This window comes from Aythya ferina, assembly GCF_964211825.1.
Source record: "Aythya ferina genome assembly, chromosome: 22".
In the NCBI taxonomy this organism is placed as follows: Eukaryota; Metazoa; Chordata; class Aves; order Anseriformes; family Anatidae; genus Aythya; species Aythya ferina.
The window spans coordinates 5,969,069-5,992,590 of record NC_140320.1 but is presented as its reverse complement, the minus strand read 5'-3'; the positions used below and the strand labels follow the sequence as shown (position 1 = coordinate 5,992,590).

Here is a 23,522-nt window from a genome sequence, read left to right as displayed (position 1 = left end):
GGGACAGGGGACAGAGGACATGTTCGGCCTGGCCGTCCCTCGCTACCTCCCCAGGCAGGGCCGGAGCTGCTGCCTGTGTGAGGTGGGGTGAGCTGAGGCCTGCAGTCACGGTTAACTCCCAGTGCAAGTTGTGGAGTCTTAACCTGTCTATATCGGTGACGCTGAGACGCGTGAGGCTGGGGCTGAGCGGTTATTTATAACCTCTGTGCTGCCTCTGCTATTTTTAACCGACTTGAAATACACCACGGGGGTATCCTCTGTGAGGGATGAGCCCTCCGGGCGCGTTATCCCCGTCCTGGAGGTCAGGAGGTGCTGCTGTGTGGGGCCGCGCTCCTCAGGGCTCCATCCCCCGGGCGTGGGGCACCTCACGAGGGAAGGGGCCGTGGCTTCTCCTTGCCTCCAGCCCCAGGTTTCGGACCTCTCTGCCCCTGCACCTCGCTCGTCACGGAGAGCAGAGGTCACGAGCTGGTGCTTCTGGCCCAAAACCCAGCCCTGCTCCATGCTGGGAGGTTGTGGCAGGGCCAAAGGGAAGGCTCTGCCCCACTGCCAGCCCCCCGAGCCCCCGCAGTGCATCTGCTTCTTGCCCCAGCCCTCCCGATTAAATCAACTTGAGGTATTTCTGCCTGTCATTGAGGGAGATTAATGGGTGACCTTCTTCTCGTGGAGCAGGATTGGAGGACGCCGCCAAGCTCCCCTTCCCTCCCATAAGCTGTGCGGCACAGCCAGGAGAGGATTTTCCTCCAGAACCGGTTGGAAGATGCCTGAGGGCAGACGGGGCAGCGCTGGGGTGGCCTGAAAGGAGCTGTAGGTGTGGGCAGAGGCTGAGGTTTGCCGGCCATGCCCGCTCCTGCCCGGCGGGCACGGTGCCTGGAGATGCGGTAGGTGACCGGGGGCTGCAGGTCTGCGTGAGCAGGGGGCTCCCAGCCACTGTCCCGAGGAGGAGAGGGGAAGGGACGGGGTGGGAGCGCGATGTTGAGGGTGTCTGCAAGGCCATCCCTCTCTTTTGGTTTGTCCTGGGCATCACTGAGTGTTTGCAATCTGGGGTGTACGTCTGTGGTGTGCGGGCTGGGGCAGCAGCTGTGGGATGGTGGCAGGAGGTGGCAGGGCAGAGACACAGCAAGAGCCAGAGCACGGCACCCGAGGACTCTGTGAGCGCTTCTCAAAGCGGGTGATGCTCAAAGGATGCACAGAACCCAGTGCCCTGGCAGCCCAGGGCTCCTGGCCTCATGGGTCAGAGCCACCCTGCCTCGCTGCCAGGATTTCCAGGAACGTGACCTCCTGCAGGACATAGGGCTGGGATGGCCGAGGTGAGGAGGCAGGAGGGCTACGGGGCAATAGGCACGGAGCGGTGCTGTGTTAACCCCTCTCCTTCCCAGCTTTTGGGATTTGAGAGCTGCACGCGTGTCCATCCCTACCTGCGCAGCATCGGCTCTTGCTCCAGTGCTGAGCCGCGGCTCTGGGCATGCAAAATTCATGCCCAGTCTCATGTGGTGGCTGCTAAAGGAATTACGTTTGGTTTGGGAAAAAAATCTCTGAACGTAATGAATTGGCAGGAGCGTTTGCTGTAGCACATCAAGGGGAAATGTCTCAAAAATAAAGGAGTTTAATATTTTCCAAATTTCCTGACTTTATAAAGTGTCTTGCTGCCACTGTGCCTGTGGGAGCTGTGCTCTTCAAACCTGTAGGCTCCTGCAGCTGCAGCTCCTGCTTTTCCTGCAGCAGAGGAAGGCAGAAGAGCAGAGGAACTGATCCCAGCCCCACACCAAGGGCACCCAGAGGCCAGATGTCAGCTCTCAGCTGGCCACTGCTGCCCCGAGGAAGAAAATAATTAAGGCAGATGATTATTCCTGAGAGAAAGCACTCACCTCAAAGCTTGTTAGCCCAATTGTTGCAGCCCGGCGCAGCGGGGATGTATGCAGAATCATAATTGTTTTTCACTTTCCCTCCTCTTTACCCGTGTTTGTTGTAAATATTCCTCTGCTCACAGGGCTTCTGGCTCCCCCACAGCGGACACGGGTGGGGAGCGGTGAAGCCGTGGGGTGTGCAGCTCACCCACTGCACGTGGCTGCCCGGCAAGGACAGCCGGGATGGGGTTTCTGCACGGAAGTTGGGGACTGCCCGGAGTGTGTACGGCCTGCAGCAGGATCGCTCTGCTGCAGAATTTCTTTGTTTGCAACTTCTTTACCCAGCTGCTGCGAGACCCGAGCGTCTGAGCCCCAGTCCTGCTTGACAGACGACCGGATCGCCCACGCAAGGACCAAGCGGCCGAGGCAGAGGATGCTGGATGAGGCAGCAGGGCCCCTGGCCCGTCCCCTGGGGGGAAAAGCAGCTGGAGCTGAGCTGGGGCAGGTTCTGCTGTGAGCACCGCGAGGCTGCAGCCTGCTGACGGGGAGGGGGCTCCATCGCTCAGGTACCCCGCACCACCTCCCTGCTCCTGTCCCCAGCTCCTTCGCGATCCCAAATTTTGTCACTGAACGGCCTCGCAGCAACTTCCCGGGGCCTGGAACCACGCTGTAGGTAACCACCAGGAATGTGCCAGTTCCATGCAGCTGCTGGGGCTGCTCAAGTGGCCTCAGAGCAAGGAGCCACCTCCATCCCCGCATGGTGCAATGCAATTAGGGCAGGTAATTGGCTTAGCCATCTGCTGCCTCCCCCGGTCCAGCTCAGCTCCATCACCTGGGCGGGGGCCTCAGCAGGAGATGGGGGCTCCCGGGGCCTGGGCCCCCAGCAGCTGCCCTCAGGGTGTGCTCAATGCTCTTCCAGCCACAAAAGCTGCTCAGAGCGTAAGGCACCACGGTGCAAGCACGCAGCAGCCGTGCCACGCTGCCAGACGTGGGATACCCACACGGAGAGGGGCATCCCCACAGCAGCCGGGCACCCGCAGCTCAGTGGCAGCAGGACCGTGCCGAAGCCGCTGCGGAAATGCAGCTAACAGGATTACGGTGCAGGCAGGACCGGGATTAACGACCTGCTTCCTCTGGGAGTTCCCCGGAGCTCTTTGCAGACAGGGCTCTCACCCCAGGCCCACGGGCTGCAGCCTGCAGGATTTGTGCCACGCCACCAGCCCTGCGTGGGGCTGTCCCCTCGTGGTGACCGCGTGAACATCCCTCACCTGCTACAGCCCTGGGAGGCTGCTGGCAGGATGGCAGGACCCACCGGTGTTTAACCCCAAATTTTGCCCCCCCTGCCCAGCCTGCTGCCTGTGCACTCCCCACCCCAGCTGACGCTGCCCTTCTGTTCCCGCAGCGCCCCGTGCCATGGCCGCCGTGCTGACCGCCGCCGGCAGCGGCACGGAGCTGCAGTGGGAGCACAGCCTCTGCACCCACAACGGCGTGGGTGGCTGCTGGCTGCTCCGCGAGGAGTCCCGGGGCCGCAGGAACTCCATCCCACCCGCGCAGGCGCCCACGGCCAGGCACATGCTGGCCTACCTGCCGCGGCCGCCCACCGACACCAGCCGCTACGGCACCTTCCCCCAGAAGGTAGGGCTGCAAAGCACCCGCTGCCTGCAGGTCCCCGCTGTCCTGTATGCAGTGCAGAGTGTCCCAGGCACATCAGGCTCAGTGCTTGGAGTGTAGAGAATGAAGAGGGTGGTTTAACACAGACTGGCCCCTTTCCCCTTGCAGCCCGAAGGCCCAGCCACCCCTGTGCTCCTGGCGGATGACGGCCAACAGCAAGAGGCCACCAATACTGCTGAGAAAAGGGCCCTAGTCCCAAACGATCTCCACCCGCCCTACAGCACTGACATCCCTGGTGAGACAGCTCTGCTTCAGAGACGAGCAGACTCGGAGGACATGGTGCCTGCCAGGCGCAGGCCCAGCATCTCCATCAGCACCGGCGACCTGCCCAAGCACCGCCGCACGTCGCGCCATGACCCGCTGCCCATGCCACGGGACGTCTCCTCCCGCTGGTACCCACGGCACACGCGCAGCGTGCCCACCATCCCCAGCCCCCTGCAGAGCAAAACGCCCACCCAGAGCATCGTCTCCATCCCCTCCACGGAGAGGCTGCAGACGCGGCGCTGCAAGCTGATGGAGGACGAGCGGCCGCTGGGCCTGGCAAGCAAGCAGCAGAGGCAGCGCTACGTCACCAAAGTAGGCAAGTGCCAGGTGAACCTGGGCAACATCCAGGAGAAGAAGAGGTTCCTCTCAGACATTTTCACCACTATCGTGGACCTCAAGTACCGCTGGTTCCTCTTCGTGTTCATGATGTGCTATATTGTCACCTGGGTTGCCTTTGGCACCATCTATTTCTTCGACGCGTGGCTAAGGGGCGACGTCGACCACATCGGAGATCCAGAGTGGAAGGCGTGCATCGAGAACGTGGACAATTTCATATCTGCCTTACTCTTCTCTGTGGAAAGTCAGAGGACCATTGGCTACGGCTCCAGGATCGTGACAGCCAACTGTGCCGAGGGCGTCATCCTGCTGATGGCACAGTCCATCATTGGGTCCATGATCGATGCCCTGATGGTGGGCTGCATGTTCGTCAAGATCTCCAGGCCCAAGAAGCGTGCCCAGACCTTAATCTTCAGCAAAAACTGCGTCATCTCCCACCGAGACGAGAAGCTCTGCCTGATGTTCCGCATTGGGGACCTGCGGGAGAGCCACATGGTGGACGCAAAAATAAGAGCCAAACTGATCAAATCCAGGCAGACCAAAGAAGGGGAGTTCATCCCCTTGGAGCAGTCGGAGCTGAACCTGGGCTACGACACAGGGGAGGACAGGCTGTTCCTGGTGGAGCCCCAGATCATCTGCCACGTTATCAACCAGCGCAGCCCCTTCTGGGACATGTCGGCGGAGTCGCTGAGGAGGGAGCAGTTTGAGATCATCATCATCCTCGAGGGCATCGTGGAGGCCACGGGTGAGTGACAGGGCTTGGGGTGGTTCCATCCACCGGTGCCACAGGCAGAGCTCAGGGGGAAGCAGGCGCAAGGGGTGGGGACCACAGGGGGCTGCAGGAGCCCATCTCCGGGCACTTCTGGAGGGCCTGGGCCCTGCTTTCCCCATCTTGCTTCACTGTGAGCACATCACTGAGGGTGTGGGCGCAGGGACGTGCATCCTGCAGTGTTGCAGCCCTCGGGGGCGCATCCGAGCCTCCTTTGGGCTGTGCCCCGCAGGGATGACGTGCCAGGCCCGCACCTCGTACACCGAGGACGAGATCCTGTGGGGGTACCGCTTCGAGCCCTGCATGTGGCTGGAGAAGGGCGCTTTCCGCGTGGACTACAGCCGCTTCGAGCTCACCTTCGAGGTGCAGACCCCGGCGGCCAGCGCCAAGGAGATGCAGGAGATGGCGGAGCTGCAGCGCCGGGGCTGTGACGTGAACGTGCCCGTACCCGTGCCTGTGCCTGTGCCCGGCCTGGGCTGGACCCCACCACCGCTCTGAGAGACCCCAGGGGCTGTGGGGCTGAGGGCCCGGAGGTAACGGGGCCGGCAGCGGGGATCCCCCCACGGATTGCTGTGTGGGCACCACAGGGAGCACGGCAGGGGCATCACACAAACAGACAGACAAATAAATAAATAAATAAATAAATGAGGAAGAGACAGCCCAGGCGGGTTGCGCAGCAGCGTGTTTATTACCGTATGCAAATGAGGCGATTAATATGCAAGATGCTAATCCCACCGGCCACGCCCCCCACCACACACACACAGCGCCTGCAGTTGCCCTCCCGCCCGCCAGGGGGCGCTGCAGCCCCCCCCCCCCCCCCCCTCCAGCTCCCGCCCCGCGCCCCCTGATGCCGTCAGGCGCTGAGGCGCGGCGGGCGCTGAGGCGGCAGCGGCGGCGGCGGCCCCGGGCCCGGCTCGGCCCGGCTCGGCCCGGCCATGACGGACCGGGAGAACAACAACAGCATCTCCGCCAACCCCTTCGCCGCCCTCTTCAGCTCGCTGGCCGACGCCAGGCAGTTCGCAGCCGGACAGAAGCAGCAGCCGAGGCCGCTGGCAGGTCGGGAACGGAACCGGGATTGGGACTGGGGACGCGGGGGGGGCCCGGGCAGGGCCTAGCGGGGGGCTGCGGGGCCTTGACGGGGCCACAGCGCTGTGGACGGGGCTGTTCTGGCGCTCGGTGGCGGTTCTGGAGCTTTTTTGGGCAGCTCCCGTGCTCGGTCCCGCAGGTGAGGAGACCTCGGCCAGCCAGGATGACTCCGACAACAGCGTCTCCGAGAGCCTGGATGACTGCGACTACTCGGTGGCGGAGATCAGCCGCTCGTTCCGCTCGCAGCGGGAGCTGTGCGAGCAGCTCAACATCAACCACATGATCCAGAGGATCTTCCTCATCACCCTCGATAACAGTGAGTGCTGGTGGCGGGTGGCTCGGCTCTACGTGGCTGGTGTTGGCCTGTCGCTGCCGTGGTTTGCTTGGTGAAGGCATTGCGGGGCCCTGAGGAGCTCAGCGCTGTGCCTGTGCTGGTGGGGAGCAGCCTGGGAGAAACGCTGGGTGGAGAGCAGCTGGCCTGGAAGCGTGCGGCTGGTTATCTCGTGTGCCCAAAGCCTTGAGCAGGGTTGCTGTGTTTGCTTTTGACTTGTAAGGATCAGAGGAGGCAATGTTACACAGCTGCTGAGAGACTATTTCTGCCTCAGTCTCCTAAAAACACTTTTGAGAGCCAGCACTTGTGAGCACCTTCAGCTGCATGGGGCCAGCAGAGGCAGCACTCGGCATTTCTGAGCTGGCCCAAGGTGGCCCCGCTGGCAGCAGCATGCTGAGAAGCTTCTGCTTTTTCTGCAAAGTGCAGCCCCTCAGGGCAAGGACGTGAACAAGGAAACTCCATGGGAGCTTAGGCTCTCGCAGTACCCCCAAACTGTTTTTTACTTGTGATATCGATGTAAGAGCGTGACTTCTAATAGTGTGCAGCATGACTTGTGTACTCGCAGAGGGGCTGTCTTGATGAGTTCCCGAGTGCACCGTGCTTTGAGCAGAGGTGTGAGAACCCTCGCAGAAGCTTGTCAGGTCTACACAAAACTGGGTGGGAATGGTGGGAGAGGGGCAGGGCTTCCCTGCAGTAGCTGGTGGCAGACAGCTCTGCCACGGGCAGGATCCTGCCTGTAGGTTTCACTGCTTGCAGCTATGTTTTCTGTCAGCTTTGGGACAATAGATTATTTGTGTTTTCCTCAGGTGATCCCAGCATGAAAAGTGGAAATGGGATTCCAGCTCGCTGTGTGTATTTGGAAGAAATGGCTGCAGATCTGGATGACCAGGACTGGCTGGACATGGAAAACATCGAGCAGGTACGGTTGCTGCATGTCTCACTTCTCACACAGACTGATGGTTGTCCAGACAGAAATGGTGTAGCTGCTGTGAGTGATGTGCTGATAGCTCCTGATGGAACTCTTTGAACTCCCCACTCACAACTAGGATTTTGAGTGTTTTCTGTTTGAGAGAGGATGTCCTACAGCAATGGTGACAGGAAAGGAGAGTCTTTTATGTGCATTCGGTTTTTAAAAACAAACAAAACTAAGTTTGTGTAGTTCTGTGTAGTTATCCTGACAGTTGACAACTTCCCAGTAATCAGCACGATGAGGTTTTTAGATCTTCTCTTTACATTGGGAACAGCAATTAGGTATCTTTCCTCGCAAAGTGTACCCAGTGCATCCGGAGTGAAGGCTGTCTGCCAAAGCAGAGCGTGGAGCTGCTAGTGAGAGTTCCCTCAGAACTGCCACCGCTCTGGAAGGTGGTTGGAGATATTGTTAGCTTAGCACTTAAGCGAGTCTGAGGATTCTCAGGCTGGTACTCTTAATAGTTACAGAGAGCTCTTCTGGGCAGAAATAGTTTAGCCTAAGATGATAAGGGATTTATTTTTAAGTGATTTTTCTTCTCTCTCCTGGGACTGTTTCACTTTCAGCCTATTTTTGCGTCTAGGCACTGTTCACCCGCCTGCTGCTGCAGGAGCCTGGAAACCACCTGATTTACATGACCTCTGCCAGCACACAGAACCTCTCTGCAGATCGGGACGCGGGGGAGAAACAAATTCTACGCTACCTCTATGCCTGTTTCCAGAGGGCAAGAGAAGAGGTGGGTGGACGTTTCTGAGAGAGGAGATAACTTTGTTATCCAGACACATTTTAATGGTGAGAAGTGGGTACACGATCCCGGATCCATCTTGTCGTTTCTGTGCAGATAACCAAGGTTCCGGAGAACTTGCTGCCCTTTGCTGTGCGCTGCCGAAATCTGACTGTGTCAAATGCTCACACTGTTCTCCTTACCCCAGAGATTTATGTCAACCAGAATGTGTATGAGCAGCTGGTGGACCTGATGCTGGAGGCACTGAGAGGGGCACGTAAGTATGACTAAACTTGATGATGGCTTAGTGCTGTAAGGTTTCTGTTAGTGTTGTAAGGCTTCTTAATTTGTTCTAGCTGCGTTTTTCTGTAAGTGCATTCAGCCCTCTGAGTGTTTGCACTTTGCAGTTTGGGTGGTAGTGAGCTCTCCTCTCTCCACTGAAGAAGTGGCTGTAAAAGAGACTGAATTCTTGTCTCTAAGCAAGCCAAGGACATCTTAACATAGGTAAAGCCTGAGGAAGGAATATTGTGGCTTGAGTGAAGCTTTGGCTCCCTCCGTTGTTAAAAGGAAGGTGAAAGGGAGAGCTGTGCTTAGGTAGCAGGGTGTGCATGCTCTTGAGCTCTGGCTGCAGTGAGGATCTATTGTCTGTAACGGTCTCGTATCCCTTGCTAGATTTTGAAGACATGACTGAGTTTCTCGAGGAGGTCATAGAAGCCTTAACAATGGATGAGGAAGTGCGGACATTTGGGGAAGTCATGATTCCAGTCTTCGATATTTTACTGGGCAGGATCAAGGACTTGGACCTTTGTCAGATCCTGCTCTACACCTACCTGGATATGCTCCTCTACTTCACAAAGCAGAAAGATATAGCCAAGGTAGGTGTCCTAGCCTTACGAAGAGCTAGGAACTTCTCTGTCTTATGCAGAAACCCCACGGGTTGCAATAGTATAATCCTAGCGGTGTTCAGTGAATGCTTCTCTAGCACCTCTCAAAGACAAGAGGTAGAAGAAGTGAAATCACAGTTTGCATGTGACTACAGGGTGGTAGAGGGTAGTTATGCAAAGAAACGCTTCTAATGTACCTGTAACATTCTGCCCAATGGCTGATGACTTATCCCTTATTTATATTTCAATGACGGGCTGGTTGCTTCTTGTTCTCTTTTCCTTTTTAGAAGTTTGTTACCATTAGTGTAATTCTGATATTCCAATTAGACTTGTGCGTACCCAAGATGATCTACTTGGTCACTCTCAGATTCTGCTTACAGGGATGCATTTAGATGATCTAGCCTGTTCAGTTCAAACCAAAAGTGCAGTGTAACAATTCGTGTGTACCCTTAGTCCTCTTAGTCTCTGATTGGTTGGCCTAAACCCATAGTTTTTAGTGGGATTTTATAAAAATGTCAGCATCTTCATCTGTTCCCTAGGTATTTGCAGGCTATATTCAGCCCAAGGATCCTAACAATGGACAGATGTATCAGAAGACTTTGTTAGGCGTCATTTTAAATATCTCCTGTTTGCTAAAGACTCCTGGTGTAGTAGAGAATCACGGCTACTTCTTGAATCCATCCCGATCCAGTCCACAAGAGATCAAGGTGCAGGAATCCAACATCCATCAGGTGGGGCTGAAGTGTAATACTGCTGCTTCCCAGTGTATTGTATTAGTCTCTGGGCTTGCAGGTTGAAGTGAAAAGCCTTGATGTTGGTGCTGAGTTCTTTTGCTCTTTGAGAGCATGTCTTGGTGGCTAAGCAAGTCACAGAACTGCTTTGGATTTTAGATTCTCCATCTGTAAAACGTAAATAGCTTTGCGTGCTTACTCAGGTTGTAACCGCAGTCTTCATATTGATCTCATGTTTCTGCTGCTTAAGAGTGAGTCATCTGTTACCAAAGTAGTTTTCTGATTTTTGGGAAGATGGCAGGGTGCTTTTAGAACAGACACCAGTACCATAGCTTAAGACGGTATGTGGAGATAATCTGACTTAAATGTTGTAAGCACTGTGAATTGTTTTTCAGTTCCTGTCCTGTAATTGAGACACAGACTCACTAGCAGATAAAATGACAGGCAACACTCACTCTGTATTTGAGATTAGCTTCCCTCCTGAGATCAGCAGTGCTTGGAGGATCCTAAAGATTATTTCAGAAGATAGAGCAAAGCATCACAAATCAGAACATAAACACAGTTCTTGTTCTACAGGGAAGGATGCTCAGGTGCGGGAGTTTGTCCCAGAGTGGGATTCCCAGCCATGTATTCTTTTAGGGTCATTGTTTCTGCCAGAAATGTGCAAAGAATTTTGCGTTTATTTCCTACTGAAACTACTTGCTCTTGGCTATGCTTTTGAATGTGTCCCTAATTATTCTTTCCTGGTGGCCTCAGGATTTGATCTTTTCATAACATGTCTGATGGGTGATTGATATAGATGTCATGACTTTGAGGAAAAAAAATCTTTAAAAAATTTTCTTTGAAAATCCTGCCTTTCAAGAGTAGGATGCAGTCTGGACCTGTGACAGCTCCAGCATTAATGACAGGACAGACAAAAGATGCCTTTCTAACAATGACTCCTTCAAACATGCTCTGTTCCCTCTAACAGTTTATGGCCCAATTCCACGAGAAGATCTACCAGATGCTCAAGAACCTGTTGCAGTTGTCTCCAGAAACAAAGCACAGGATTTTGTCCTGGCTGGGAAACTGTCTCCATGCTAATGCAGGCCGTACCAAAATTTGGGCTAATCAGATGCCAGAGATCTTCTTCCAGATGTATGCCTCAGATGCCTTCTTCCTGAATTTGGGAGCTGCACTCCTGAAGCTGTGTCAGCCCTTCTGCAAACCAAAATCTCCTAAGCTGCTAACCTTTAATCCTACTTACTGTGCCCTAAAGGAGCTGAATGAAGAGGAGAGGAGGAGTAAGAATGTACATATGAAAGGTATGCCCAAAACCTGTGGGAATAAGTGAATTAGACAGGGGATCTCTGCAGTTCCCTACCTCTCCCAGCGGTGCACCCTTGCTGTACACCAGTAAAGGCAGAGAGAAAAGAAGCATTAGAGGGGAGTGAAGGAAGAACTGAATACAAATAAAACACTGCCCAGCATCACCTGCAGTCATTTCATTTTATCAGTGGGAGCCATCTTCAGCACTCTTTCCTTACCAATGCTTCTGGGTAGGACTTAATGCAGAGATGTTTTTAATTCTAGGTTTAGAGAAAGAGACGTGTTTGATACCTGCTGTGACTGAGCAAGAGCCAGAGTTTGCAAACAGCTACAATCTGGTGACAGAAAACCTGGTCCTAACACAATACACCCTTCACTTAGGATTTCACAGGTAATGGTTATGCAACTGTATGAGTGTTCTTAAGGAGCTGATCTCTGAGGTGTTAGATGTGCTACCAAGGCATGCACTTTGCAAAAATAGTATCTGATATTCAGAAAGAATGTGGATGTTAAAGCTGTAGCTAAATGATTGCTCCCAGCACTGTTTTGTATTGGTGTACGGTTACATAAATTTTTACTAAATACTCAAAACCTAGAGTGAGACACTTGAGTTGCTGAATGCCTTTCACAGTATGTTTCGAGTGACCATTGAGCATCGGGCTGACTAATTCTGTGAAGAAATTCTGTTCGCTTGTGTTCAGTCAAAGCTGACAGGAGTCCATGTTATTTATAGTGTCTTAACAGCTCAGCTCCATGCTGGATTGGCATGGCTCAATCAGTTCTCAGACCTTCTCTTGGAGAACAGGCCTGTGTCCATTTGCTTATCTGCTAGAGAGCATCTGAGTAGCAGAGCACCTGCCCAGTGTGAAGTGTCTGAACTGGCCCACTAAATGGATTTTAATTGAAACAGAAATGCAAGGTAACTGGCTGTTTCCAGGAAACCGTTTTCTGGACACCAGAATGCACTGTTTTTCTTAGTCTTCTGCAAATTGTTGCCTGGATACTATGAGGTCACTGCTGATCCGAGACTAGTCCCCTTCTGGTTTATTATCTAAATATAGAAATAGATGAAAAAGTTATGCAAGTGGCTTGTTGCTGGGAAACTGAAAATGTCACCTCACAGGCATCTCCAAGGCTTACCCACTCCCTGACCTTGGTAATCTAACAAGGTTTGCAGCTGCGTAGTCTCGTTATCTGCTCTGCTGAAGAGTGTTTCATGGGAGCTGTTGGTTTACCAGGCTGCATAACAGACTTCTTTGGCTCCTCAGGAGGATACCTTATCCTCCCAAGTGGTGGCTTGCCTTTCTTCAAGTGCTTCCTGCTGCTGGCCCCCAAGCGGATTATCTGCAGGAAATAGTTTGAATTGAGAGTACACTTGCTGCGTTGCAGCCTCCCTGCTGCTCAGAGAGGGAAGCAGCACACCTGGTCAAGCTGGCAACGTTTTGAAGTCTTGCAGCGGCAGCTGCACAAAACATGTCTCACAGTGTGTGGTGACTTGTGTTTCACTTAGGCAGTCCGTACCAAACTTATTTGCATCTTGTCTGGTGTCTTCCTCACCTTTTTTTTTTTTTTTTTTTTTTCTAGGTTGCATGACCAGATGGTAAAGATAAACCAAAGCCTTCACCGCCTGCAAGTAGCATGGCGAGAAGCTCAGCAGAGTTCTAGCCCTGCTGCTGACAGCCTCAGGGAGCAGTTTGAACGCCTGATGACCATCTATCTCTCCACAAAGACAGCGATGACAGAGCCACAGATGCTGCAGAACTGCCTGAATCTGCAGGTGTCCATGGCAGTTCTCCTGGTGCAGCTGGCGATAGGAAACCAAGGGACTGAGCCTCTAGAGCTGACATTCCCATTGCCAGGGGTGGAAAACAGTGCATTGGCCTACGTACCAGGTGAAACCGCTTCTCCTGCTGCTTTGTGGCTGCTGTACGTGAGGGTCTGAATCTAAAGTGACTTAAAGTGATGCTCTGCACTTGAGCAGGGTGTAACATCAACAGATAGCTGCTGGGTGTCACCCTGATAGGTGAAGTGAATCCAGTGCATAACAAGTTTCATCAAGCTGAGTATTCGTTGTGATCGTGGTGTTCTAATACAACTACTTAGTTCTAGAAACTTAATCAGAATCAGGGAGGTAAGCTAAGTACATGAAAGGCCAAAAAGCAGGCTGTGAGCTGCACAAGGAGGAATTAATATGCAATCTCTGTTCACAGAATTCTTCGCAGATAATTTGGGCGACTTCTTCATTTTCCTGCGACGCTTTGCTGATGACATTTTGGAGACTTCTGCAGATTCTCTGGAACATATCCTCCACTTTGTTACTGTTTTCATGGGTGATGTGGAGAGGTATGTACAGCTCCAGTTGTAAGCCCTTTATGCTCTTCTGCCAAGCACCTGGGTAGAACCAAGGAAGTGGATATTGTTAGAGATGTCTTGAGATTTAGTTTATAAATCTGTAATTTGCTTTAACTCATTGAAAAAAAATAAATTATGTTCATAGAAGTCACAAGAAACTTCCTGAACGACGTGGGTTTCACATGAGGCACAAATAGGATTGTGTCTAAAAACTCGGTTTGTCATACTACGCAGGAGCTTAGGCAGATAGAACCAGGTACCAGTGAACACTACGTGAGGAAAGTGAGGAGCAAGTGGAGATTTCACTTACTAGGGAGCTTTTTGCATGTATACTGTCCCCACTAATCTGGGCTGGCCCTGGAAGATCTAAGTTGTAGTTCATCTTGGCAGTAATCCAGAGCCTGACCTTGGGCAGCCTGTTCAGCTTCTGCCCCACAGGTGCAGTAGAGAATTATGCCTTCACCTTGCTCAGTGTCCTGTCATGCACTGGAAAGCAAGCTCAGCAGGCGAGGGACTTTGGACTTTCAGAATAAATAGGAAACAAGTCATTGGGCAACAAGTACAAAGCCGGGCTGACAAGTCGTGTTTGCTCAGGGAAGCTACAGCTGACAAGCAAGCATGGCTTGCCAACAGTACGCCCTGCCAGAATTCTGTTCCGTGAGGGATGGAAGCAACAGCTTTGATATTTCCCGTACCTGTTCCCCTTTCTGTCTGAGATTTAATTATGGGTGCTGACTGCCTGCATTCTTCCTGTGGCTCTGGGCAGCTCGATGCCAGCATCAGTTTTACAATAGTTTGCAACAACTGGCTGCTCCTCTATGGATGGGCACAGCTCCTGGAGCATTTTCACTACAGTTAAGTCCCCCCTGCGGCCCTCGTGCCATGCTGAATTTGCATTTTTTTCTCTTGCAGAATGAAAAATCCTCATCTGCGAGCCAAGCTGGCAGAAGTGCTGGAAGCTGTGATGCCTCATTTAGATCAGGTCCAAAATCCACTCGTCTCCAGTGTGTTTCATCGCAAGCGAGTATTCTGCTCTTACCAGCATGCTGCCCATCTTGCTGAGGCACTTATTAAAGTCTTTGTGGATATCGAGTTTACTGGTAGGTGTGAAAGGGGAAGAGGTGCCTTCCTTCTGTAAAGTCTGTAGCGGGATGACTTTGGGTTGTGGAGTACTTCAGTAAAAACAGATGAATCTTTATGTTGTGTGAAATTGCTCAAGTGTTTTAGACAGAAAGCATTCCAGCAAAGCGCTGGTCTTTCCGAACTTCTGACTTGTGCAGGACTACATTGGCTATTGTTCCTGGCTATTGTTCCACAGACCTTGCTTGCCATGCTCTGTGGCTGCTTGGTGCTAGTATGGTCATGGCAGTGCTCACATTCACTGGAAACTGCTGAACTTCTTTTGTTGAGGAAGCAACAGAGAAAATTGTGCTCTGACCGCTTGCTGGCTGTTGACGCATTCAGCGCCCCAGCTGCGTGCACTGGGAGGTCAGAGTTTTAGCTTTCTGAAGAAAACGCAGCCTGCTCCCACGCAGTGCTAAACAAACATTGGAAAGGAATTTAAAATCCTTCTCCGTGCCCACAGCCAATTTGCAATGCTCTTCTGCTTGTGTCTAGGTGACCCACATCAGTTTGAACAGAAATTTAATTACCGACGTCCAATGTACCCCATCCTGAGATACATGTGGGGCACAGATTCCTACCGACAGAGCATAAAGGTAAGGCAAGAGGCATACATGTAAGCATGCATATCTAGCTCTTCATGCAGTATATGGATTTGTGTCCTGCAGTCTGGAGTGTGGCAGAGCATTAACCGTTTTGTTGTTGTTCGCAGGCTTTGGCTGATTATGCCTCAGAGAACCTAGAGGCAATGAATCCCCCTCTCTTCTTGCGCTTCCTTAATTTGCTTATGAATGATGCCATTTTCCTGTTGGATGAAGCCATACAGGTAGGGTTTACTACATGTGCTGCAGGCATCATGTAGCAACCAGTTCTCACTCACTTGAAGATGGCTCGTTACAATATTGACCCACATTCTGAGTTTTGGTAAAGGTATGCAGTTGTGACCCTTTTCAAATACTCTGTACCTTTTTCTTCCTGAATGGGCCCCTGTCAGAGTGGAAAAGGCAGTATCTGAGGTCTTGCCATTGAGTTTCACAGGGCAGTGAGAATACAAAAGCACTATAAGACAAGTGAACTTTTATTTATAGCTTCCTCCAGTTTTGGAATCTTAATTAACTCATGGTATTCCAGTCTTGAAAAATCCACTTCTTTTTTCTGCCTGTCTCACCTGAGATAAGGCAGATCAGCAGTGGGACTTGTTGCTTTCTGTTAACGTTACCTAGATGTGTTAAACTGGAGTTAGCCGTAGGAAAGTCTGTGGGATTATACTGATTCACCAGAGGAGATAGTCTGGGAAGTGGATGCTCTCTATGCTTAGCACCTAAAGCTGTGGTGAACATCTATGATGATGGTTTTTTTCCTTCCTTGGTTCAGAAAACTTCCGTCTGTGCTTGTAGGTTGCAGACTGAAGGTACTGTGTGTGAGGAGCAACCTCAACTTCTTTAATCAATACTCGTTAAGACGTTTTGTTTTTTAACACCTCCCTGATAGTGCTCTTGGGCATGGAGGGAGCAGTCTGGGTTAGCTTCTGTAGCCTATTTACCTGCCTATTCTCCCGAGGCTGCTGTAGGAGACATCTTACTTGTTTCTCTAACAAGCACGTGCCTCTTCTGTGCCCTGAGGTGATTGCCTGGCGGAAAGGAAAGCATTCTACTTAATAAAGCTGTGTACTCAGGCTGCTGCTCCCATGCTCTTCCCCGCTGTGTTGTTACAGTACCTCAGTAAGATTAAAGTTCAGCAGATAGAGAAGGACCGCGGTGAGTGGGACAGCCTGTCCCAGGAGGCTCGTCGGGAGAAGGAGTCAAGCCTGCAGATGTTTGGTCAGCTGGCTCGCTTCCATAACATCATGTCCAATGAAACCATCGGGACTCTGGCCTTCCTGACATCAGGTAGGGAGAGAAATCCTGTCTGCTGGGAGCTGTAGAGCAGCATTGCCTGGGAATCAGGGGGGCCTAATTCAGTTTAAGGATTGTCAGAGAGGGACTGGATTACTGTGAAGCTCAGGGAACTATTGGTTTCTGTTCCAGAAATTAAGTCCCTGTTTGTGCATCCTTTTCTTGCTGAGCGCATCATCTCCATGCTAAACTATTTTCTTCAACACCTGGTTGGCCCTAAAATGGGAGCTTTGAAAGTCAAGGATTTCAGCGAGTTTGACTTCAAACCGCAACAGCTAGTTTCTGACATCTGTACGATCTACCTGAACCTTGGGTATGTGACAAGGGAGAGCTGGAGGTGGGATGTCAGGAGGTGCTTGTGGAGAGTGGCAGCCTTTGGGTACTTGGACTTGAGACTCTTATGAGTGTAAACAGGATTTTGTCTTCTGTTGGACGCTGATGCTTGGAATTAAGTGGAAATCTGATTTGGCCTAAAGTGGGACTTGCTGGGACATGCACACCAGTGTTTGCACTGGGATGGGAACTGTAGCTGGAGTCAGGTGAAGATCGGGAGCAGCAGAGCTCTGTAGCCTCCTTTGCCACAAGGTGGGAGTGTTTTCCAGCAAGACCGATGTGAACAGAAGTCCGTAACGGACCTTTCAGAAGCGCAGTGTGCTCATTTGTAATAACTTCTAAATTATGCAGGGAAGTCAGCTGCAACTTGATAGGAATAGAAGTTGAGCATAATAGCAGTTAAATGTGTAAATTGGGTCTCTCTGGAAAAGACCTAGGAAAACTGCTTAGTCACAGTCAAGGTTTTCTCTGGTTTTCATGTCTCTCAACATGAAAACTGTTGGGGGGACTGTGTTTTGCAGCCTGATAAATAAGAATTCTTAAACTCTTCTTCTCATTTACCTTGTGGTTCAGGGATGAAGAAAATTTCTGTGCCACTGTCCCCAAGGATGGACGTTCCTATTCACCAACACTCTTTGCCCAGACAGTAAGGGTTCTGAAGAAAATCAATAAGCCTGGCAATATGATAGTGGCTTTCAGTAACCTGGCTGAGAGGATCAAGGTGAGAGGTGGAGGGAATAAAAGCCAAGAAAAAGAAATGCAGTTGGCATCCTTTTCCATCTGTTTATCGCTGCATCTTTGCTGTGAGGCTGCAGTTCTGGGAAATGGTGCTTGATATGAGGCACCAGGCTGGGCAGCTGAGAAGGCTCCTTTCTGGTGTGCACCTGTAAATGCCTTAGACAATTCAAGAACGGGATGCTACAGAGGTATAAGCATGCAGGGTGAAAAACAAAATGCGTGGCTTACAGCAATGCCTGGGCTTCCTGACTACCAGCGTGTTAATTTCCAGTAGGAAATCAGTGTGTCACAGCTCAGGCTCTCAGACCTGAGCTACATTTTGGCATATTTCATGTGACCCTGTTAAATAGCCATTGCCTTGACCAGCTGTGATGTTTTTATGTTCTAGCAAGGCTTTTTTTCAGTCATAGTGATGCCTCACTACTAGTTAGGAGTAAACCTGTTTTTAAATTAAGTGGAACAGCACTGAGAAATCTGGTGTTTTAAAAGCTGTGTGTGCTTGCCAGTCTCTTGCAGACCGTCAGCAGCAAGAAGAGGAGACGTACGCAGATGCCTGTGATGAGTTCCTGGATCCTATCATGAGCACTCTGATGTCGGACCCGGTAATACTGCCGTCGTCCCGTGTCACCGTGGATAGGTCAACCATAGCCCGGCACCTGCTCAGGTACGAAACGTAGGCTTAACTGCGTCCGTGGGTCAGGTTCAGCTTCCTTTGTCACCGACTGTTCTTTGTGCCAGTGACTTGTGCTTTTCCAAGTTGGAAGCTTGGGATGGGGTGGGTACACATCTGCAGTCTCCCTCACTCCCCAGTTTTCCAGTTTGCTCTGAAGTCCAGGGCTTTAATGATTCTGTGTTCAGAATCACCTGGAACCTGGTCTCAAGTGTGGCTTTGCTGAAATAAGTTCCAGACATGATGAAAAGTGTTTAACGTGTTTCTTCTGACTTTAGCCCGGAGATGGAAGTACAGAACAGATTATGCACATGCTGCCTTTAGTGAGGGACAGTTTGGTTATTGGATGCAGATATTTATATGTCACTCTTGTCTGGGTTTTTCACTAAATATATCTAAAGTTTTGGATTACAATGGAATATGAAAGAGTGCCTTTTATTGCTTAAAGCTGTAAAAGATTTCAGCGTTTTGTAAGAGACGATGTGCTGACCTTGTTGAATGCGGTGTGGTTTGTTTACTTTCTTGGAACACGCCCCATGCTCCTTGTTCATCCTCGCTGTCCTGGGCCCTACAAATGAAGTAGCCTGTGTGCATCTGCAGCTCCTCCTTCTGGGGGATGTCTATCGCTCACCTGATGTTATCCAGCAACACCTGGGCTCAGTGTTGGCTGATGAAGTTCACTTAATAGCAGGAAGATCACGCCAGTCTTCGCAGCCTTACTACTTTTATTCTAGCAAGGAGACGGTTGAAGTAATCTCCTCACTGCTCTCTTTCAGTGATCAGACGGATCCTTTTAATCGGAGCCCCCTCACTATGGACCAGATTAGACCAAACACGGAGCTGAAAGAAAAGATCCAGCAGTGGCTTGCGGAGAGGAAAAAGCAGAAGGAGGACTTGGAGGACACACTGAATTGAGAACAAAGTTCTACATCCCCAGACATGCAATCAGTCGTTGGCAGGACAATTGTCTTGTAAGGGTGGTGGTGGGTGCTCCAGAGCATCTGGGAACCTTGCCACGTGAATGAAGAACGCATCCAGTGCATTGCGCCACGTCTGGAATCTCTCCTAGTACCTTCTATTTTACCCCTTACTCTGTCTTTCCTTTCAAGACTTACTGTTTAATACTAAGAATTTCCACTGCACTACAGCTTCCTAGCCTCTGCATCCTGGGAAGATTCAGCCTCTTCTGATTGTCCTGGTGCCCTGGCCCTCTATTCATTGCTCTTTGTGTTGGCCGTTTCTAATGGCCGCGTGACCTTTCCTTTGCTCCCCCACCCTCTGTCCTGTTGTTTAGCCTCTGTAATCATACTCAATGTCAAAAGGATGCCTCTGCATCTGCAGCAGCTCTCACCTGGAGATGTGGGAAAGGACAGTTCCGCGTGTTTGTACAGGCTGACCGCGCGCCAGGGCTTCTTTTTACAGTGATACATAAGAACAAGGGGTGATGATAAATAGGAACAAGGGGTGACGAATTGCAATACTTGCCTTACAGCCGCCTGGGGAGGGCTAGCGGCCATGGGGCTGGAGGGTGACCATGAGGCTGGGGCTTTTTCCAGCTCCCAGCGCCGGCCGAGGCGGACCCGGGTCTCGAACCCGCGTCCCGGGGAGTTGCCGCTCCCCGCCCCGCCCCGCCCACGTGGTGCGGGGTCCCGGTGCCGTTGCGCATGCGCGGCGGGGGCGGGGCGGGGCCGTGCGGCGGGGGTGACTTTGAGGCATGGCGCAGGCGGCGCAGCGCCTCGGGCAGCGCCTGGCGGCCCGCGGCCCGCAGCTCCTCAGCGGTGAGACCGGGAGGGACCGGGGGGGGACGGAGGGGACCGGGAGGGGTTGGGGGAGACCGGGGGGGACCGGGGGAGAAGCGGGGGGGGGCCGGGAGCCGAGCCTGACGCCGCCCGTGCTGCCCCGGCCTCCCCCCCCCAGCTGCCGTGGCGTACTCCAAGCCTCGCCTGGCCACGTTCTGGTACTACGCCAAGGTGGAGCTGGCGCCGCCGACCCCCGGAGAGATCCCCAAGGCCATCGACAGCATGAAGGGGCTGGTCAGGAGCTTCCAGAGCGGCCGCCTGGCGCAGATCACCGTCAAGGTAACCCCCCGGAGGTACCCGGCCCTTATCAGGCCATCCCCAGCCCTTATCAGGCCTTTACCCAGCCCTTATCAGCCCCATCCCCAGCCCAGACCTCACCGGGCTGCTCCCGGCCCTGTTCGCATTCACTCACAGGCAGCTCTCGGTCTGGGGTCTCCTTCGCGTGCCCTTGCAGATCCAGGGGTTTCTCCTCGTGGTCGCCTCTGCCGCTGTCTGTCTGCCACCCGTGTTTCTGAATGTGACCTTTGAGTCTGTTAATTGCTGGTGCACGCCTAGGGTTGTTAGCAGTAAGGCATCAGACTCTTTTATCCATTCTCTCTGGTATCTGTTAAGAGCATTTCGAGCTGTATTTAACTCCCAGAGCATTACGTTATGGTGAGGCTTCAGATCTGTTCCGAACAGTTGTGGTTAGGCTTAAATTAGAGCAAAGACAGCGCCTGCCTTGGGGTGATGCTTGCAGAGATGGTGTTTTATGGCTAGGAGAGGTGAGCTGTAACGTGTGTGGCTCGTGCTGTCCTTGAGGGGTTCCTGCTCTAGCTGGACAGTCTCTAGTTCTGCTTATCTCATTAATCCTTGGTGCTGCAGTCTGAGACATGCTGCTCTCTGTTTCCAGCACGCTACAAGCACACGAAGGCGCTGTCTCAGTGCCCGTGTGTCCACCAGGGAGCTGAGACTGCATTTGGGTCTTCCCAGTCTGGCAGCTGAGCCAAAATCCTGCATTTTGGCTGTGTGGGTGTTCTTATCTGTCACGTGCTCCCCAAACCAGGAACAGATCTTTAATCGGTGTTAAAATCTGATCAATGGGGTGACTTGAGGGCAAGAGGGAACAAGTCAGACAGCACAAGTAAATTTGCCATCTCTCTGGAGAATCCCTGCTGCTTTAGATGAGGTTCTGGATAATGCTTGGGATCTCTCTGGCAAACTAAGGCTTGCGTTATTCGTTGTAACTGTTTCATCTTATTCTCCTTGTCAGCTTATTTTCCTTGTGTCAGTTTCTGCTGTTAAATTGGGCCCTCTGCTGCACATCTTGACGTATTCTTTTCTCCTCTCAGCCACCTACCCATGGACCTTTCCCTTTGTTTCTCCTCAGTCCTTCTAAAGAGCCATCCCATTGCCTCAGTGCTCTGATTTCTTTCTGAGGCTTTTCTGCCCCATTTTACCTGTTCCCTGCAGCAAAGCTTGATCAGACAAGCTTCCTGTCTCCTCCTCCTGCACCCTTTGAGATTATTTAGCACACTGAATTCCACATCTGGACAGAATTTCTGTTGTCAGCCTGCTCTGTGAGGGAACACGTGCAAGAATCACGTCCAGTGCTGTGATGCAGTCTCTTTAAACCTCACACGTGCAGTTCACAAATATATTTGGTGTATCGATAAAATCTTCAGCTTGCTCAGAGACACTGCTGGCTGTCGCTGCACCCCTGCCCAAGTAGCACCACGCGAGATCAGCCATCCCTCTGGGGCACCAGCCCATCCCTGAAGCCACGAGTAATGGCTGAGCCTGGAGATGAAAAGGCCCTGGCAAGTGCTTGTATAGCCTTATGTATGTAGGCTCCATTTGCCCAGGAGGAAGCTTTTTCCACACCCACAATTAAGACTGGACTCGTGCCTGATGAATTTCTGGTATTCCTCTCCATAGCCCTGTGAATTCAAATGCATTTAAACGACCTTGTCTTGCATATGAGCATCTTTCTGACTGTACCGAGCTCTTGTCTGGGCAACCAGCACGTAGCAATGAATCTGTAGTTGTGGAGCACGCCTCTTGTGGAGTGTTCCTTGTCTCAGTGCCCTTCTGTGCAGATTAGTTGGAAAGGGGGGTGAAGAATGCTGCTGTTACAGAGGAAGTAGCACAGCTGAGGTCAGTATTTACTTGCTAGGAAAGGAAGAGACAGGGGTGTTCTTCACAAACCTCCCAGCTTTCTGTCTTTGTGATACTGTTCCCCTGTTGACTTCCAAAAAAATGATATATACAAAAAATTATCTTTTTTTCTGGGTAAGCTGAGGGATAGAATAGTTCTGCTGCCTCTTCAGGCTCTGACAGTGGTAGTCTGTGAGCCACAGATACTCAGCGCACAGAGCAGTATTTTCCAAGACCTGGCTTCACTGCTGGCGTGCTAGCTTGATGTGCTTTGCTCGTGCCATGAAAACAAGTGAGCTGCCATCAGTAAGACTTGAAGTTCAAGGAATTTGAGTCGGGAGTTGGAAGTGTTACACTACTTGAGCTTTGTCTCACCTCTTCCACGTCTCAAACACAGCTGTTCTGTCGTCCCTTCTGGGCCCTCCATTATCTGCTCAAGTGAAGAGAGTGAGGTGACGGAGCTGTAGGTAACAGCTGTGTCCAGCCAAAGCTGGACAGAGAGAGACGTGTCATCAGTCCAACACATTGCTTGGCCTTGAAATTAGATTTATTTCCTGCAGATACGGTTTTAGAAATTATCTTCTTAAAGGGCTCTAATACAAACGCCAACTGAGGCTGTATTTACCATTTTAGAGCCCTTGTAACAATGTGGCCTGTTGAGGTGTGGGTGACCATAACAAACACTAACTTGCACATCTGTTTTTTGCTTAAACTGTTGTCTTGCGAATTGGGTGACCACTTCGCTAGTCATGCATGGAGTTTGGTTACAGGAGCAAGAAAGGCAGCCGTTGCAGGAGCAAATGTTCTAAACTGTGTTGTGTTTTGTTTTGTTTTTTTTTTTCTTTCAGGAAGCACTGAGGAACGGTTTGGTGGCCACAGAGGTGCTGATGTGGTTTTACATTGGTGAGATCATAGGCAAACGGGGCCTGATTGGATACAACGTCTGAAGACTCATCCTCAGTTACGCTGTTTGCTGCTGTGGCCCTGAGCCTGTTAGAGCATCTACATAAATAAAGCCAGGAGCTGATGTAGAATTGTTGTGGTCTTTTTGTGGTGGTTGGGACGTGAGCCTGTCTCTGATCTGGCAGCGTCACCAGTGGTGGAGAACGGCTTCTCTAACGCGTAGCTGCCTGAAGGGCAGCCCCCTCTGCACATCAGCACATGCTGGTTATGTGACTCCCCGTCCTCTGCCCCTTCCCCAAAACATGAAGCAGTGTTAAAGCTGGCTTTGGTCAGCACTGCTGCTCATCGTGATTTCTGTCCTAGTTCTTTGGGTAACTTCCGTGTGACTTCAGCTACAGCGGTATGGAAGTCTGGAGAGAAACCATTTCAAACTGACCACACAAATGCTTACACTTGTTTCTGAATATATATCCCACCAGAGAGTGGGAACCTAAAAGGAATCATAGTATTTTAAGGTATCAAAAGATGTCTTGGCGCTGTGTATGTCACATGGTCTAGTGCATTTGTTTTGCATGGTTCTGGTTTGTGTTGAAACGTGTGGAAGCCTTCAAAGGTGAGCAGGCTGTACGTGTCAGCTCACAGCCGCCTAAAAGTGTGAG

The 23,522-nt window shown here is 51.7% G+C and overlaps 2 protein-coding genes, 1 long non-coding RNA gene and 1 pseudogene across 5 annotated transcripts; 3 read left to right on the top strand and 1 right to left on the bottom strand.

Annotated features, from left to right (window-relative positions):
• Positions 1-3,257: 3,257 nt before the first annotated feature.
• LOC311422690 (G protein-activated inward rectifier potassium channel 4 pseudogene) lies at positions 3,258-5,382 on the top strand (annotated as a pseudogene). Its single transcript has 3 exons — positions 3,258-3,479; positions 3,624-4,860; positions 5,117-5,382. The product of its transcript is annotated as a G protein-activated inward rectifier potassium channel 4 pseudogene (transcript).
• A 366-nt stretch (positions 5,383-5,748) lies between these two features.
• UBE4A (ubiquitination factor E4A) lies at positions 5,749-19,483 on the top strand. Of its 2 annotated transcripts, XM_084495875.1 has the most exons (19): positions 5,750-5,940; positions 6,110-6,286; positions 7,108-7,220; positions 7,852-8,004; positions 8,110-8,269; positions 8,665-8,867; positions 9,416-9,607; positions 10,578-10,911; positions 11,180-11,306; positions 12,500-12,807; positions 13,126-13,258; positions 14,180-14,367; positions 14,885-14,985; positions 15,102-15,215; positions 16,104-16,278; positions 16,417-16,597; positions 17,191-17,338; positions 17,862-18,019; positions 18,802-19,483. In XM_084495875.1, the coding sequence occupies exons 1-19, from the start codon at positions 5,820-5,822 to the stop codon at positions 18,938-18,940; spliced, it is 3,225 nt and encodes a 1,074-aa protein (XP_084352001.1). In that variant the 5' UTR covers positions 5,750-5,819; the 3' UTR covers positions 18,941-19,483. The 2 variants fall into 2 exon arrangements, 1 of the variants encoding a protein (XP_084352001.1); XR_014685443.1 differs by lacking the exons at positions 16,417-16,597; positions 17,191-17,338 and having other exon boundaries at positions 5,749-5,940.
• LOC311422634 lies at positions 9,452-21,317 on the bottom strand. The gene is made up of 3 exons (XR_014685444.1): positions 20,237-21,317; positions 9,948-13,306; positions 9,452-9,629 (listed from the first exon to the last, which is right to left on the bottom strand). It is a non-coding gene; the product is annotated as an uncharacterized lncRNA (long non-coding RNA).
• Positions 19,648-22,994, top strand: ATP5MG (ATP synthase membrane subunit g). The gene is made up of 3 exons (XM_084495890.1): positions 19,648-19,803; positions 19,943-20,103; positions 22,809-22,994. The coding sequence occupies exons 1-3, from the start codon at positions 19,740-19,742 to the stop codon at positions 22,905-22,907; spliced, it is 324 nt and encodes a 107-aa protein (XP_084352016.1). The 5' UTR covers positions 19,648-19,739; the 3' UTR covers positions 22,908-22,994.
• The last annotated feature ends 528 nt before the right edge of the window (positions 22,995-23,522 follow it).